Source organism: Quercus lobata, chromosome 3 (genome assembly GCF_001633185.2).
Source record: "Quercus lobata isolate SW786 chromosome 3, ValleyOak3.0 Primary Assembly, whole genome shotgun sequence".
In the NCBI taxonomy this organism is placed as follows: domain Eukaryota; kingdom Viridiplantae; phylum Streptophyta; class Magnoliopsida; order Fagales; family Fagaceae; genus Quercus; species Quercus lobata.
In genome coordinates this window covers 9,256,803-9,271,341 of record NC_044906.1, presented here as the reverse complement: position 1 = coordinate 9,271,341, position 14,539 = coordinate 9,256,803, and the positions used below count along the sequence as shown (strand labels likewise).

The 14,539-nt window shown below is 32.2% G+C and overlaps 2 protein-coding genes across 3 annotated transcripts; both read left to right on the top strand.

Moving 5' to 3' along the window:
• Positions 1-3,558: 3,558 nt before the first annotated feature.
• On the top strand, positions 3,559-8,799 carry LOC115979993 (shaggy-related protein kinase alpha). The gene is made up of 13 exons (XM_031102156.1): positions 3,559-3,787; positions 4,662-4,834; positions 4,938-5,030; positions 5,281-5,340; positions 5,451-5,723; positions 6,171-6,245; positions 6,395-6,451; positions 6,554-6,694; positions 6,781-6,831; positions 7,130-7,225; positions 7,314-7,397; positions 8,222-8,324; positions 8,411-8,799. Exons 2-13 carry the CDS (start codon positions 4,721-4,723, stop codon positions 8,491-8,493), a joined length of 1,230 nt encoding a protein of 409 aa, XP_030958016.1. The 5' UTR covers positions 3,559-3,787; positions 4,662-4,720; the 3' UTR covers positions 8,494-8,799.
• A 2,341-nt stretch (positions 8,800-11,140) lies between these two features.
• On the top strand, positions 11,141-13,885 carry LOC115981905 (zinc finger CCCH domain-containing protein 3-like). Of its 2 annotated transcripts, none has more exons than XM_031104336.1 (5): positions 11,141-11,287; positions 11,377-11,438; positions 12,767-12,848; positions 13,118-13,183; positions 13,511-13,885. In XM_031104336.1, exons 1-5 carry the CDS (start codon positions 11,161-11,163, stop codon positions 13,618-13,620), a joined length of 447 nt encoding a protein of 148 aa, XP_030960196.1. In that variant the 5' UTR covers positions 11,141-11,160; the 3' UTR covers positions 13,621-13,885. The 2 variants fall into 2 exon arrangements, with proteins under 2 accessions (XP_030960196.1, XP_030960195.1); XM_031104335.1 differs by having other exon boundaries at positions 13,112-13,183.
• The last annotated feature ends 654 nt before the right edge of the window (positions 13,886-14,539 follow it).

The window sequence follows — 14,539 nt, the reverse complement described above, 5'->3', positions numbered from 1 at the left end:
GCTGGCCCCACTTTCCTAATCATTACCTAATTTTCCTTATTCTTTTAGTGAAATCATAAAATAATCTATTATATAATAAATTTTTTTTTTAAAAGACCAAGTTTTCAATTTTGGACTTGTTATATGTCACCAAAAAATAATCAAAATAAAAATATATAAAGACAATGACCACAATCATCCAATATAGATTTTCAAAAATAAAAATAAAATCATCCAATAATATATTCTTCATTTGGTTCATCCATAGGTAGCCTGCCTAATTTTCTTTATCATTATCATTGACTTTAAAAGCATTTTTGATTCGTATATAAATTACAAGGGTGATATTGTAATTTCCTATAGATCTTATAATCTAAGACATTGTGCTTGAGCCTGGTCTTTAAACGGCAAAAGGAGCTATGGTATATTCGCATGTTGCAATAATGATTTGGACTGTCCTTTTGACAATATAGGCGCCCATCTTGAAAGGACAATATTACCCTCATAAAGAGATTGTAGTCTAATTAGTACTACTTAAGTGTTCGTGTGTTGTAATAAGTATTACTGTTTCCTCATAAAAAGTCTAACTAGTAAATTAGTTTAACTGATAATGTCTCTTATTTTTTAATAAGAAATTTGAGATTCTATCCCCAAAGGGCAATCATTAAGAGCAGACGTTATAAGTTAAAATTTTAAATTTTTTTGGTTTCCCATTGGTGAGTGTGTTGATGTCTGATTCTCTTCGCATTATTATAAAAATGCAGGGGTTGTCACCTTCCTCTTCTACAAATATTTTTCCTTAAAAAAAAAAAAACTCTTTGTTGAGCATGAGATTTGAATTTAAATATGATATTTATAAAAGAAATCTAACATTTTTTTTCCGAATGAAAAATATTAATTATCATAAAGTGTGTATCATTAATTTAAATCATATCATATTTATAAAAATTATTATTATTTTATTTTTGATAAAAGTCTTGGTTAATTAATTATTATACTCTTATAGTTTCATCATAACATATGAAATGAAACTTCAACAGGGTTGAATGGACTGTTAATGTAATAATAGTGGAGCCTCCTTTGGTCACTTCAATCATTTTGAGCCTGATTAAAGCAACTGTATGAAAACAGGTTGAAATGATCAATATGTGAAAAGGTTTTCGTGATAGAAATTTTTAGTTGTAATGTGGATTACAATTTTGCCCAAATAATATAATAATAAATTTTGTTTAAAAAAAAAAAAAAAAAACTCCACCTAACTTAAACTATGTATAATCACACCACATTCTTCTCTTCTTGAAGTATTACGTAATTTTCTGGTGCTAGAACATGAAACTTGAAATTTGAATGGATTATTAATGCAATATTTATAAGGATTTTTAGGTCAATGTTCAATAGAATAACTGTTGAGTCTAGATAAAGGTTTGAATATGTAGATGTTAGCTTTCTAGAGTTATGGACCTTTTATAGCTTAAGAAAACAAGAGAGTAGCTAAAAGGTTTGAACACATTGTGTGAAAAAAATTTCTACTAATAATTGATCTAATGACAAGTTCTTATTGAAAATTTTGACAAAATACACAAGATGTGATATTGTATGTACATCATGTGTATTGATCTCACCAATATTAAATTGAGTGACATGACAAGGATCATACATGTAGCCATGTGCCATACCAAAGCTTAACTTCTCATCAACCATCTCTTATATCCTACAACAAGTCATACCATAAAATGCAATCTTCTCATCCGCCCATCTCTATATAACCTACCACAACAAGTCATACATAAAAATGTAATAGTACTAGTAGTTGAGAAAAGTGGGCAATTTGTTTTCTTTATATAGGTTTAGAAATGTTCTAATTACTACCAAACCTTTTTTCCCTTTTAACCAAGTACTTAGCGCAGGTTTGATACACTGTAATAATTATTGCATGAGAATATGAATAAGTATTACAATGAATACATTAAGTTGGAATGTAATAAGTATTACTATTCATTAGTTTGGTGATCATTTAGGAATAGAATCCTGAATATGCATCCGCAATGTCGTAGAGTATAAAAAGAAGGTGTAATTAAATCATTTTTTTAAGTCAAATTTCCTAAAATACACTTATTTTAGGGTGTTTAAAATAGAGCTAATAATTTGTTTTCTTTCCTTTTGAAGATGTGGCAACTAATAGTTTTTTAGAAAAAAAATTTTAAAAAGTTATTACATATCGTGAAGGAATAGTTATTCCTCATTTTGAAGAATAACTATTCATAAGAAATAACTATTCATTGTAATAAAAACATAACCAAACAACTGAATAATTATGCAATATGAATATCTATTACATTATAGTGTCTATTACAATCTACCAAACGTGTCATTAGTATTGAGGAGCTACCGTTTGAATTAAAGAGTTTGGTGGTACCTCATAAGTGGGCAACTTATTGACAACATTAAAAGTAGTAAAAACTTTCTTTATCAAAACTTCATTAGATTAAAAATATTGCTAGCGACAACTTAGTAGTTGAGCTCCCTATTGTGGCTCTCTTAATACCATAATTATTGGGTTAGAGATAGTTCAATAATTTTATGTAGTATCTAAGGAAAGATATTAGTAATTTGTAGACTTAATTTAAAAGAACTATTAGCCTTTAACCACTCCACCATTTCTTTACACATATTACAAATAAAATATTTCACCATCATTTTGTAATGGTTTCTAACAAGAGAATTTAGCTATTGTGAGAAAATCAATCATTTTCAAAAGTTTCATAAATGGTTTTAGAATCCAACCTTTTTTTTAGATTCCCTAAAATTTTTGGGATGATTTTATTGTAAGAATTCTTAAATTCTAAACCGTTCAATATTATATGGATGGTTAAACATTAAACTTTATCATATTATCAACATATGAAAAGTTATTGATTAACACAATTTTGATATTCATCTAAATAATTGATGACATGGTAAATTTTGAGAGAATTATTTTCAATTTTTCAGGTTTATGTATAATTTTTTGGATATAATTGATCAGTTTTTTTTAGTCCAACTTTTTTTTTTAACTTCGATAAATAAATTAAAATAAGTTATCCTCAAGGAGCCATTTTTAAAAAAAAGGATTATTAAGATTTAAAAACTTCGGCATATTCCCTCAAAAAAAAAAAATCCAGCATATTTTTTACCTAAATAGAATCTATCAAATTATTCAAAAAGAACATGAGGATAAAAATAAAATCTACCCAAAAAAAAAAAAAATTATCCAAATACCCTTAATAGGAAAGTGGGTGCCCAATAATCAAAATCACATAGGTGCCAAAATCAAATTCCCTTTAGACATTTATTAAACACCATACCTTTTTAAAATTCTTAAAAAAAAAAAAAAAAAAAAAAACCCCAAAACACAAAACTTATAAAGTAAGTTTGAATGGTCAAAAAGATAGGCAGTAGGCACAGACTTCTTACAAAGTTTTATGATTTTCATTTACCGATTTTTTTTTATTTGTAAAAATATTCCATTAAAAAAAAATATAAAACTAAAAACACCACAAAATAATAATAAAATATTCATTATTTTTTTAAGAGCTTCGGTTCTTTCTTTGACTGTCACCAGCGCATTATAGCACACTTCACAGAAAAAAGCAAAGCATTTACTCTCTCTCTCTCTCTAAAACACACACAAATCCATAAGAGTGAAAAGCCAAAAGCTTTGAAGTTTTTAACCCATCAAAAAACCCAACTGGATCTAAGTTTCTAAAGCCTCTGATACTTTGCTGTTCAAGGAGCTCTTGTTGATGCCTGGGAATTTCTGGTTTGATCGGTATGGATGTTTTTTTTATAATTTTTTTTTTAAAAAAATTTCTCAAAGACCCAGTTTTTGTTTTTTCACTTTTTTGAGGTTTTTGGTTCTCGGTGTTGTTTGTTTTTGTTAAAGTTTTGATCTTTGTTGTTGGGTTTGAGTTTGCGTTGTTGGGCTATTTGGTTGGTATGGATCTATGGGTTTCTTTGTTTAGCTACTTTTTGTGATGGTTAAATTTTGTTTAGTTTATGATCATGTATTTTATGTTGGATTTACTTGCTTTAATTATCATTTTTTTTTTTAAAAAAAAGTTCTTTGATTGCTTGTGAGTATTTATAGAGTGCAAAAGATTTATACTTATCAGCTTCCATTTTCTTTATTTTTAAAGAGAAATTGCATCTTTGAGCTCATTTTATTGATCTCCAGATCTCTCTCTCAAAATTCCCATCTCTTATGTTCACTCAAAAAGGTGTCAAAATGTGAAAACTTTGATATTTTTTTAGCTTGATGGGGTCTTATAGCTTTTTAGTGTTTGGTGTGGAAGTAGATAGGTTTTGACAAACCAAAACTTTGTGCATACTTTGATTTTGTTAAATATTTTGTGGGAATTTATAAGTTTATGTTAAGTAGTTGATGTGAAGTGCTTAAGAAATCCTTGAATATATCTTTGGTTTTAGGTTTAGGTTGTGGAAGTAGGAGCATTTGTTTGATCTGCAGCTCATCTTTTGTATTGTTGGCTAATTTGATGGGTTCTAGGTCTCATTCTGTTTCTTTCTGTATAGGTTTATAATTCATTCTTTTATGTGAATTATGGAGGATGGATAAAGGATATTTATCTTGTACAAAGCACTGCACTATAGCTAAATTTGTTATTTCTTTATTTTTATTTGAGCAGGTAAATGATTGGTCTCATCAAGGTGAATATTTAAGGAGATTAGGAAACATTTTATACTAATGGCTTCAGTGGGCGTAGCACCTGCTTCTGGTATGAGAGAACCTAGTAACCATAATGTTGGAGTTGATCGATTGCCTGAGGAGATGAATGACATGAAAATTAGGGATGACAAAGTACGGAGTTGGTTTGGCATTTCTCTTTCTTATTATTTTCTTGTGTTCATTTGATTAGTGAATTTTATCAACCAGTTATTCATAGGATTCACTGTTTTTGTAGGAAATGGAAGCCACAGTTGTTGATGGTAATGGTACAGAGACAGGTCATATAATTGTAACAACTATTGGTGGTAGAAATGGCCAGCCGAAGCAGGTATAGCTTTGTTTTACAAGTTATTCTCCACAATTTCTGTAATTGAGGACCTTATGTACGCTCTTTTGGATGAAAATGTCAAAATGAATCCTACATGCTCTACAGGTGTCCAAACTAAAGCTGGTTTAGGACTATTGCAAATGTCAACAATTGTAAAATTTGTCCTTCTGGATATGTGTTTATCTTTGATTTAAATGCAATGTATCATTTCATTACGTGTATTTCTGATATGGCCTTCTGATATTTGCAGACAATAAGTTACATGGCCGAGCGTGTTGTTGGACATGGATCTTTTGGAGTCGTGTTCCAGGTGAGGATTTATAGCATTTAAATTGTAACTAAGTTTGATGTCTGTTAATTTAGCGTCTTTTAGTTAGTATGATGCAAGCTGTTATATACTGGTTTACTATGTTTATGTAGGCAAAGTGCCTAGAGACAGGTGAAACTGTTGCCATAAAGAAGGTTCTTCAAGACAAGAGGTATAAGAACCGAGAGCTGCAAACCATGCGCCTTCTTGACCACCCAAATGTTGTCTCTTTGAAGCACTGTTTCTTCTCAACCACTGAAAAGGATGAACTTTACCTTAATTTGGTACTTGAGTATGTTCCTGAAACAGTTCATCGTGTGATCAAACACTACAACAAATTGAACCAAAGGATGCCACTGATATATGTGAAACTTTATACATACCAGGTATTGTTACTTGTTAAGAATTGGTTTCCTTCTACTCTCACGATAAGTCATGTTTTGGACAATGTTTATATGTTCATGTGGTTAATTTGAAAATTTGTTTTGGAAACTGCTTATGTCTAATATTGCTTGAGCAAAGATATTTAAATGTTAAGTTAGTCTTAACTCGTTTAAGAGTATCGGACTGGTGTTCTACACCATGGACTGTGAGCCTAGGCTGACCAATGTGTCTTGATGCATTAAAGACAGCCTCAAGACTTAAGCCTCGGAATCTTCACTTGTATGGTTAATTATTTTAGATTTGGGTTGACATTCCATTCTTTTTCTTTGAAGGGGGGTGGGAGGTAGGGTTTATAGCTAGCTTTAACTTCATCAACTTGTGTGGTTCTTATAGTTTTGCTGATTGTTTTTGTTCTTGCTTAGATTCTAATATATCTTTATGCTTTGCAGATCTTTAGGGCCTTATCATATATTCATCGCTGCATTGGAGTATGTCATCGAGACATTAAACCTCAAAACCTTTTGGTACGTCTGCTAAAAAATTTGCATGTCTATTTTAGATATTTAACTTGTGTTTTCTTTAAGCTGCACTGCCATTGCCTTTGTAAGGATGACACAGGAAAAAAATGCAGGTTAACAACTTATTCTAACTAAAAGCTATTGCTCTTGTACAGGTGAATCCACATACCCACCAGGTTAAATTATGTGACTTTGGAAGTGCGAAAGTCTTGGTATGTTTTTATTTTGTTATTTATGTCCTTTTTCCTGAAGTTATTTTTGTCTTTGCTGTAATTGGAATGCTTAATATCCTTATTTTCTTTAATGTTGGACAGGTAAAAGGTGAGCCAAACATTTCTTACATCTGCTCTAGGTATTATCGAGCACCAGAGCTTATATTTGGAGCAACTGAGTATACTACAGCTATTGACATTTGGTCTGCTGGCTGTGTTCTTGCTGAGTTACTGCTTGGACAGGTAATTGATTATTCATATAAGCTCTGGTCAACTTCTGGATTTGTAATTTGTACATTAAGATTTAAATGAACTTTTTGTTCTATCAGCCTTTGTTTCCTGGTGAGAGTGGAGTTGACCAGCTCGTGGAGATAATCAAGGTAAATATAATATTCTGTTATGTAATGGAACTTGGATACCATCAAAAAAAAAATGGAACTTGGGATATTTATTTATTGTGGGATTTTTTGTATGAAATTTGCTGGTTGGGAACTAGCTGATGAGACAAAATGAAGTCTTTTGAGTACAATTATATCACTGGGCTGACCTAACAGATGCTTTAGCTTTTAGCCTCTTAGATTGGGCAGTGGTTGGTTTGAATTATGGTCATGCATGTTTACATGGTATATGGATATTTTTTACACTGCTGTATTTGATATGAATTTTTCTGTGTTGTAGGTTTTGGGCACTCCTACAAGGGAGGAAATCAAATGCATGAACCCTAACTATACAGAGTTCAAATTCCCTCAGATTAAAGCCCATCCATGGCACAAGGTATTCAAGATGGGAATCTTAAGGTCTCATAGTATATATTTTTATCACCAATCCTCCTACTAATATCTGTTCATTCCTCTTTTATTAGATATTCCACAAGCGTATGCCTCCAGAGGCTGTTGATCTGGTTTCAAGACTACTACAATACTCCCCTAACCTACGATGCTCAGCTGTGAGTACATTAAAATCTCAGTTTTCCAATATCTTATTTTACCAACTTACCAGCAATCTTGCACTACTCCATTGGGAACATCTTCACTAGGCTGTGTATGATATGATTCATCTGTTGATCATAGGAATCTTGTAGTTGTATATTGGTAATTGTTCACAATAGTTGTATGATGGTGGAGATTGCTTTTACAGCATGGATCAATCTGTTCCATTTTTGTTTGGGACGGGTTGGTTTGGAAAGAGCATTTAATGACAAAAGTCTACCAAATATGTTTGACTATACAGGTGGTCCTACTTGGGTTGTATCATTTTCTAGATTCCCTCTTGGTAGAGTTGGTTCATTTCATTCACCTAACACAATTTTAGACAGCATCACTTATAGGAGTCAAAGCTTGAGGAATTTTCTGTGAGACTGAGGGCCAGTGGGGCATGCACATTTTAAACTTGGGCTGCATCTCATCTTGATACCATGTCGCCACTTGATGTTGGTTAAGCATGAGTCACGATTGTTTTGTTTTTGTTTGTTTTTTTCTTTGGCTGGAAAAAGTGTGATGCACATTTGGTACTGTATATCAATTCGACTCAAATAAGCTTTAGCCATGATTCCCACTGACTTGTATCGGCTCAATGGATCATTTTACAAGTTACTGGGATTGCTACACATTTTTCTTAATGCCTTTTGCAGCTTGACAATCAGAAATGTTTTTGAATGCAAATATTGTCTTCTTGTCACAGTATGAGTTTAGTGACTTTTTGGCCAATTGTCTTCATGCTCCTCTTTTTTTGAGCTTTGTGTTTTCTAATCATGCTTCAATTGCAATGCAGCTGGATGCCTTGATCCATCCCTTTTTCGATGAGCTACGTGATACCAACAGTCGCTTGCCAAATGGACGATTCCTTCCACCACTATTCAACTTTAAATCTCATGGTATGATATCATTTTAAAACAATTTAAATTACCTTATAAACTGCTATTCCCATCCAAAAGTCTCACCTACTGTTTTTGTCAACTAGAATTGAAGGGGGTGCCGGTTGAGATTTTGGTGAAATTGATCCCAGAGCATGCAAGAAAGCAATGCCCCTTTCTTGGTTTGTGATTTGATGTAATGTAACAAACCCACGAGTGTTCTCTCCGTATGGAGCTGTGTTCAATCTATTTATGCTATTTGTTCTCAGTTCTTCAATGTATCTTTTGTTCTATTATTACCTTGTTTTGTAAAATCAGATTTAGAGATATGCTACCTATTTGCCCAAACCTCAATGGGTGTCTGATTACCTTGTTCTTGTATCACAGCCAGATTGTAACCTCACATAGAGAAGACAAACATCAGCATTATCTAAGTGTTTTATCTGTATTGCTATTTCTAGATGACAATATCAGCATATGTCCAGTAGTTTCTATCTGTCTTGGGATTTCAATGTTAGTCTAGGACTTGGGAAGTCATCTAATAGGAGACTGTAAAAGTCTTCTCACACACTTTGTAAGTGCCTCAATAGTCTTGGTCTCTTAGCTTTTTTACTTGGTTTCATGGTGTATTGAAGTAACCACCCTTGCTCTTGCATAAGCTTCATTGGTAGCAATTAAAATATTTGTATCTCCATTAGGGGCCCTCTTTGTGGTGGTTTAGTTGTCATTTTCCAATAATTAAAAAAAAAAAAAAAAAAAACAATTTAAGGATTTGCTGTTCAAATAATACAGGTGGTCAAGAAAACAACTAGATTGATTGTTCTTTATTTTTCTAGGATAAACCCGACATTTCATGCCACCCAAGTCGCTTTTGTTTTATGGTATTATTTGAAATATACAATCCGTCTTGTCCAATAATTGAATAGATGGTTGATTTTGTCAAACCAAAATCATCTTTGGTCCACATGTTTGCTCCTGTTCTCACGTTTCAGGCTGTGAATGATTTGTGGTCCGTCTCTGCCCACCATATATAAAAAAGAAACAAATGCTAAACACAGGACCAAGCTTGGGCAAAGTAAAGGTTCCTTAATTGAGTTGAATTTTATCGTTGTATTGACTAATGCAGTCAATTGGAGAATTTAAGGTGCAGTATCTAAGAAATTTTACATAAATTTTATTCTAAACATATCTTTTTGATTATATCCACACATGTACTAGAGTTCATTTGAAACATGGGGTTGTGAAATTGTGGATTTCACGGGCATCAACATGGGTCCCTCGTCATTTTCCGTAGTTTGCCCTTAATTAATGATGAAGACTTTGTAGTGTGGTTAGAAAAGCACCCCCGTTGTTGAAGCCTGCCCTTGAAATGGACAGGCCTCCTTCCTTACTTTCCTTCTTTCACTAACCTAACGTTTGACAGAGAAAGAAAGCATTCTCAAAAAAAAAAAAAAAAAAAAAAAAAAGGACTCAGAAAGAAGGGGAATTCCATGCAAGTTTGGTCCTGAAGTTCCTTGTCAACTAACTTGGCTTGGCTGCTTTTGCATATAATTGCTATCCTCCTTCGAATTGGCATTGTCTTCACTCTTCATGACCAATTGTGCCATCTTGTATAACCAAAACTTGCTATATTTATTGCCAAAAACAAGGACAATGAGATTACTTTGATGAGAAAACAAGTTTACAAATGATGGGATTTACAATTTAAGAATCATGATATTTCATATTTGAATATTGTGCTCTCTAGTGAATAATAGTTCTTTACAAGTGAAATCGTACATCTATCATTACTAAAGTCTCTAGGAAGAGAGAATTCTCTCTTGTAGTAGTTACATGGACCATCCCTTTTATTAAATGTGAGATTCATAAGTGTTAGAGGAACGCTCCATATGACTGTTATAAGAGATACATTCTTCTAAGAATGATTTGTTATTTAAAAAATAAGAGAGTTAATCACAGCTATCCTAAATTAGGATATTTTGCAAAATTTTCCCTAAAAAAAAGGGTATTTACAATATATTCTAAACAATAAGAATCCTACAAATACAATTCCTCATATGCTAGTTTAGATGACATAGTAAACATTGTAAATTAATCTTGAAGTAGATGTTGATTATTAAATTAATCAAAGGTGTACAGGACTTTCATAATTAAACATGGATAGCTTGAATTTAAAAAAAAATAAATAAAATTGTGAGAGTAGCCCATCCCAAAGAAGTGATGAGACAATCATGATCTAGAAAACTTCTCATCTATTGCCACACCTACTTTATAATATGTCATACTAGTCGCTAACCTGTGTTAATCTTGATATATTTACAATAGTCATCATATCATAAATTCATATTATACTTAGAAACATGAGGGAGCATTAATAATATACAAATTGTGGCAATTGAACTTGCATAATAATCTTCTAAAAAAAAACTTGCATAATAAATTAAGTACTATCCAACAAATATTGTAACTCTTTTGGGAATGAATGTTAAGTGAGCACAATTTTTCTAAGATATATATGAATGTTTTGCAAACGTAACTTTCATAGATTTTTGTAAGAAGATTTAAACAATTCTTTGTTTCTTCTTCTTTGATTGCACATTAGGATTAATTTTAAAAGAGATATACATTATTGCCAAATGTGATCACTCCAAACCTTTTGTGTTTATATATTATAAAGTCAACAATAATAGGTTTATATTAGATTAAATAAACTCACTTTCAAAAAAAGAAAAAAGAAAAAGAAAAAGAAAAAGGTATTGTTTTAAACGGTTGTCGCTTTGAGTGTCCATTAACAAAACGACATGCCACACTTCCTAATATAGGCGAAGAGACACACACATAGAGAGAGAGAGAGAGAATGCCGTTGGGGAAATACTACTGCGACAAGGAATTCCAAGACACCCCATATGTTCGGAAACGCCATCTCCAAGGTCTCCAACACCTTAGAAACAAGGCTTTCTGGTTCGACTCCTTCCAATTCAAAGGTCTCTCCTTTTTCTTCTTCTCTCTCTATCTCTATGATTCTCTCACCTTTTTTTTTTTTTTTTTTACCAAGTTCCTTTTTTCATTGCAGATGCTAACCAGGCTTACACTGAAGGATTTGGCAAAGGGGTGTGCAACCGCTTTGTCAAGACGGTACCTTTTTGAAAATCTCTCTCTAAATTGCAATTTCTTTGGTTACCCATGTCGTTTTATTGGATATTGGATAATGGGTTTATGGCAGAATTTGGATTAGTTTTTGTTTTTTCTTTGATTAGCCAAGTTTTTATTAGTATTGGATATTGGATAATGGGTTAAAGGCAGAATCCATATTAGCCTTTTGCTTTGATTACCCAAGTTGTGTTGTGGGATAATGGGTTTATGCTTTATGGCAGAATTTAGATTAGCTTTTGCTTTTTCTTTGATTACTCAAGTTGTTTTCTTGCATGGGTTGATGCCACAATTCAGATTACCTCTTGCGTAAGTTGCTGTCATTGTAGATTGTAGCGGTTGAGCTTCTGCTAGCTGTGTGAAAATGTGTCTTGCTATTCATTGTACATGCTGTTTGAGATAAAATAAAATCTGTTCATTCATCTTTAAAAAAGGATTAGCTTTTGGGTTTTCTTTGATTACCCAATCTGTTTTATTGGATGTAGAATAATGGGTTGAAGGCAGAAGATGGATTAACTTTCAATTTTTCTCTGATTACCCAAGTGGTCAAGTCATTTTTGATAGATATTGGAGCTGGAGACTGGATTTAGACTAGCTCCAAGTCATTTTGTTGGATTTTGGGTTGAAGGTAGAATTTAGATTATCTTTTGCTTTTTCTTTGAGTACCCAGGTTGTTTTATTGTATTTTGGATAATGGGTTGGAGATGATTTATATTAGCTTTCGTGTTTTCTTTAATTACCCAATTCAGTTTCATTGGATATTGAGTAATGGGTTGAAGGAAGAATTTAGATAGCTTTTTCTCTTTCTCTAATTGTTTAAGTAGTTTTATTGTGTCATAAATAATGGATTGGAGGAAAATTTTACTTTAGCCTTTTGTATTTTTTTTACTGGTTAAGTAAGTTTAAGTTTATTTTTGCCTTATGACCTTTAGGTCAATTAGCACTTCTTGGTGTTTTCAAAGGAAATGTCCAGGGTTTGAATCCCCTCAAATAAGATGTATAAAAAAAGTTTAAGTTTATTTCTAAGTGCAAAATGGGTTGGAGGTAGAGTTTAACTTGGCTTTTGTTGTGAAAGTTGAGCTTGTTGTCTTTGAGTACTAAAGTAATTTTTTTACATACTGAGTAATGGGTAGGAGGGAGTTTATGTTTGCGTTTGGTTTGGGAATTTTAATTCGGTTTTCTTTGATTGCCCAATTAATATTAGTTGATAATGAAAAATTGGGCGAAGATCTTGCAATGGCTTTATAGCTTTTGGAATAGAAATGATTTGGCCTTGAATTAACATGTTTTTTTTTGGCATGATGGGAGTAAAGGGGTTTTGCCAGTATGGAGATTCTTGCAAATATGTTCATCCCAAAAACAACTTAGCAAATGTTAATAATCAAGGCATATCAGGTCAATTATGTCCCTAATATATATTATTCTCTTTAATTCTTTTTACTTATTTTTCAGGCTATTTTTCTTTTTAATTTTTAATTTATCATATGAATTAAAACAAATCTGATTAATACTGTATCTTAAATTTGTTATAAAGCTCTTAGTTCTATAAAAAATGGGGTGCGGAAATATTCAAAACTCTATCTGGGTTAATAATGACATATATGTTAGATAACTGTTAACAATGACGCTATTAGATAACTAACTTTATCAAACATCAGTGACAGGCTTTGTGGATAACAATCAGTCACCAATTATCCCTGGAAATCAGTCGGTCGGAGGCAGTTTTTCAGGTAAGGATACATTGTATGTTTGCTTAGACTTGAGCGTTTGTTTGTCAGTGGTTGCATTTGTCATAGTTTTTGGATTATTATTTTTCTCTTATGTTATTGTTAGACTTAATGTGGTATACAAACTATGCATAAGTTTTACTGCTGTTCAATCTTGAAGGAATGGGGCTTAATTTCTTTATTCCTTTTTTAGTAAATGTAGCATATGGACATCAGCTTATAATCTGTTATCTGTCATAGACATTTTTATATTTTTTTTTGTAGCTTTATTTTCTACGTTTCAGACTACTTTTACTCCAAATGCTTATGTTTCATCATTGTGATTCACAGGGGATGTAGTACGAGATAATATGGGAATGTCATGGGGCAATTTACCTCCATCTCTAAAGCCTCCTCCAGAGGGTGGATATCCTTCTCTTCCCTCTGTGGACTGGGGATAGATCTGCTACTTCATTTAGTCACCTTTTTGTGTGGTGCCAGTAATAGAGTTCCTTCTATATTTCCTATTACCTTTCCTCAACATACTTGATATGGTTACAATGTAAATTGAGATATGTGTGGATAGAGGTTCATGCAGCTTCTGTATGTGATAGTTGAGTGGAAGATGTTGCTCATTTTTCCTCTATTACGGAAAAAGTAAGGAAGTGTTTTTGATGTGGGAGGTGTAACAAAAACATTATTTTAATTTACTTTTATTTCCTTTTGGAAATCAATTGTATTTTTATTGGTCAAATGTATTTTATTTTAGGTCTTAGCACTTATTTAATTTTATTAGTATAATTTTTAATTTCCTAGAGTCAAGGGTAGTTTTGTAATTCAACGATGGGGATTTCCCAAGTCAATTAAAATTAGAATTAGGGTTTTGTCCTAGTAGTTTATATAAGCATAATATTGTACTTCTATGGAGACAGTTTATAGCCTGATTGGTAAAAAATTATCTTGAAATTCTTCCAATGATCTGGTGCCTACACCACCCAACCAAGTGTTGACTCTTAGAGGTTCTCTCTTGCTTGGTGTTGAATCTAAGTCTAAGCAAGCCTATGTGTTGACTCCTAGGTTACCTATCCTTTAGTTTATATTCCTCAATTTTGTTGTTGCATCTTTTTGGTTTTGCCCTGCATCAATGCTCCCTCAATCAACATGTCACTTGTTGCTTGTTTGCTTTATATAAACTTTTTTAATCCAGTGGTTGCCTCTGACTTGGTTTAGGCTACTTTAACACCTTTGAAATTAAAGTGTTTCCGGAATCTACGTATTGAATATTTTGCAATGTCAAGAAATACACTAATTTGGAAAGGAAAAAAAATGTAAAGCTGTACATGAATACATAGCAGTGCCCAACTTATAGGTACAACAAGT

What these genes read in the sequence shown, in the direction of transcription:
- LOC115979993 (XM_031102156.1), top strand. Translation starts at nt 4,721, where the DNA reads ATGGCTTCAGTGGGCGTAGCACCTGCTTCTGGTATGAGAGAACCTAGT. An exon ending in TTAAACCTCAAAACCTTTTG is followed by an intron (nt 6,246 to 6,394) that starts GTACGTCTGCTA and finishes GCTCTTGTACAG; the next exon opens with GTGAATCCACATACCCACCA. An exon ending in AGCTCGTGGAGATAATCAAG is followed by an intron (nt 6,832 to 7,129) that starts GTAAATATAATA and finishes TCTGTGTTGTAG; the next exon opens with GTTTTGGGCACTCCTACAAG.
- LOC115981905 (XM_031104335.1), top strand. Translation starts at nt 11,161, where the DNA reads ATGCCGTTGGGGAAATACTACTGCGACAAGGAATTCCAAGACACCCCA. An exon ending in GCAACCGCTTTGTCAAGACG is followed by an intron (nt 11,439 to 12,766) that starts GTACCTTTTTGA and finishes ATGGGAGTAAAG; the next exon opens with GGGTTTTGCCAGTATGGAGA. An exon ending in TAATAATCAAGGCATATCAG is followed by an intron (nt 12,849 to 13,111) that starts GTCAATTATGTC and finishes ATCAAACATCAG; the next exon opens with TGACAGGCTTTGTGGATAAC.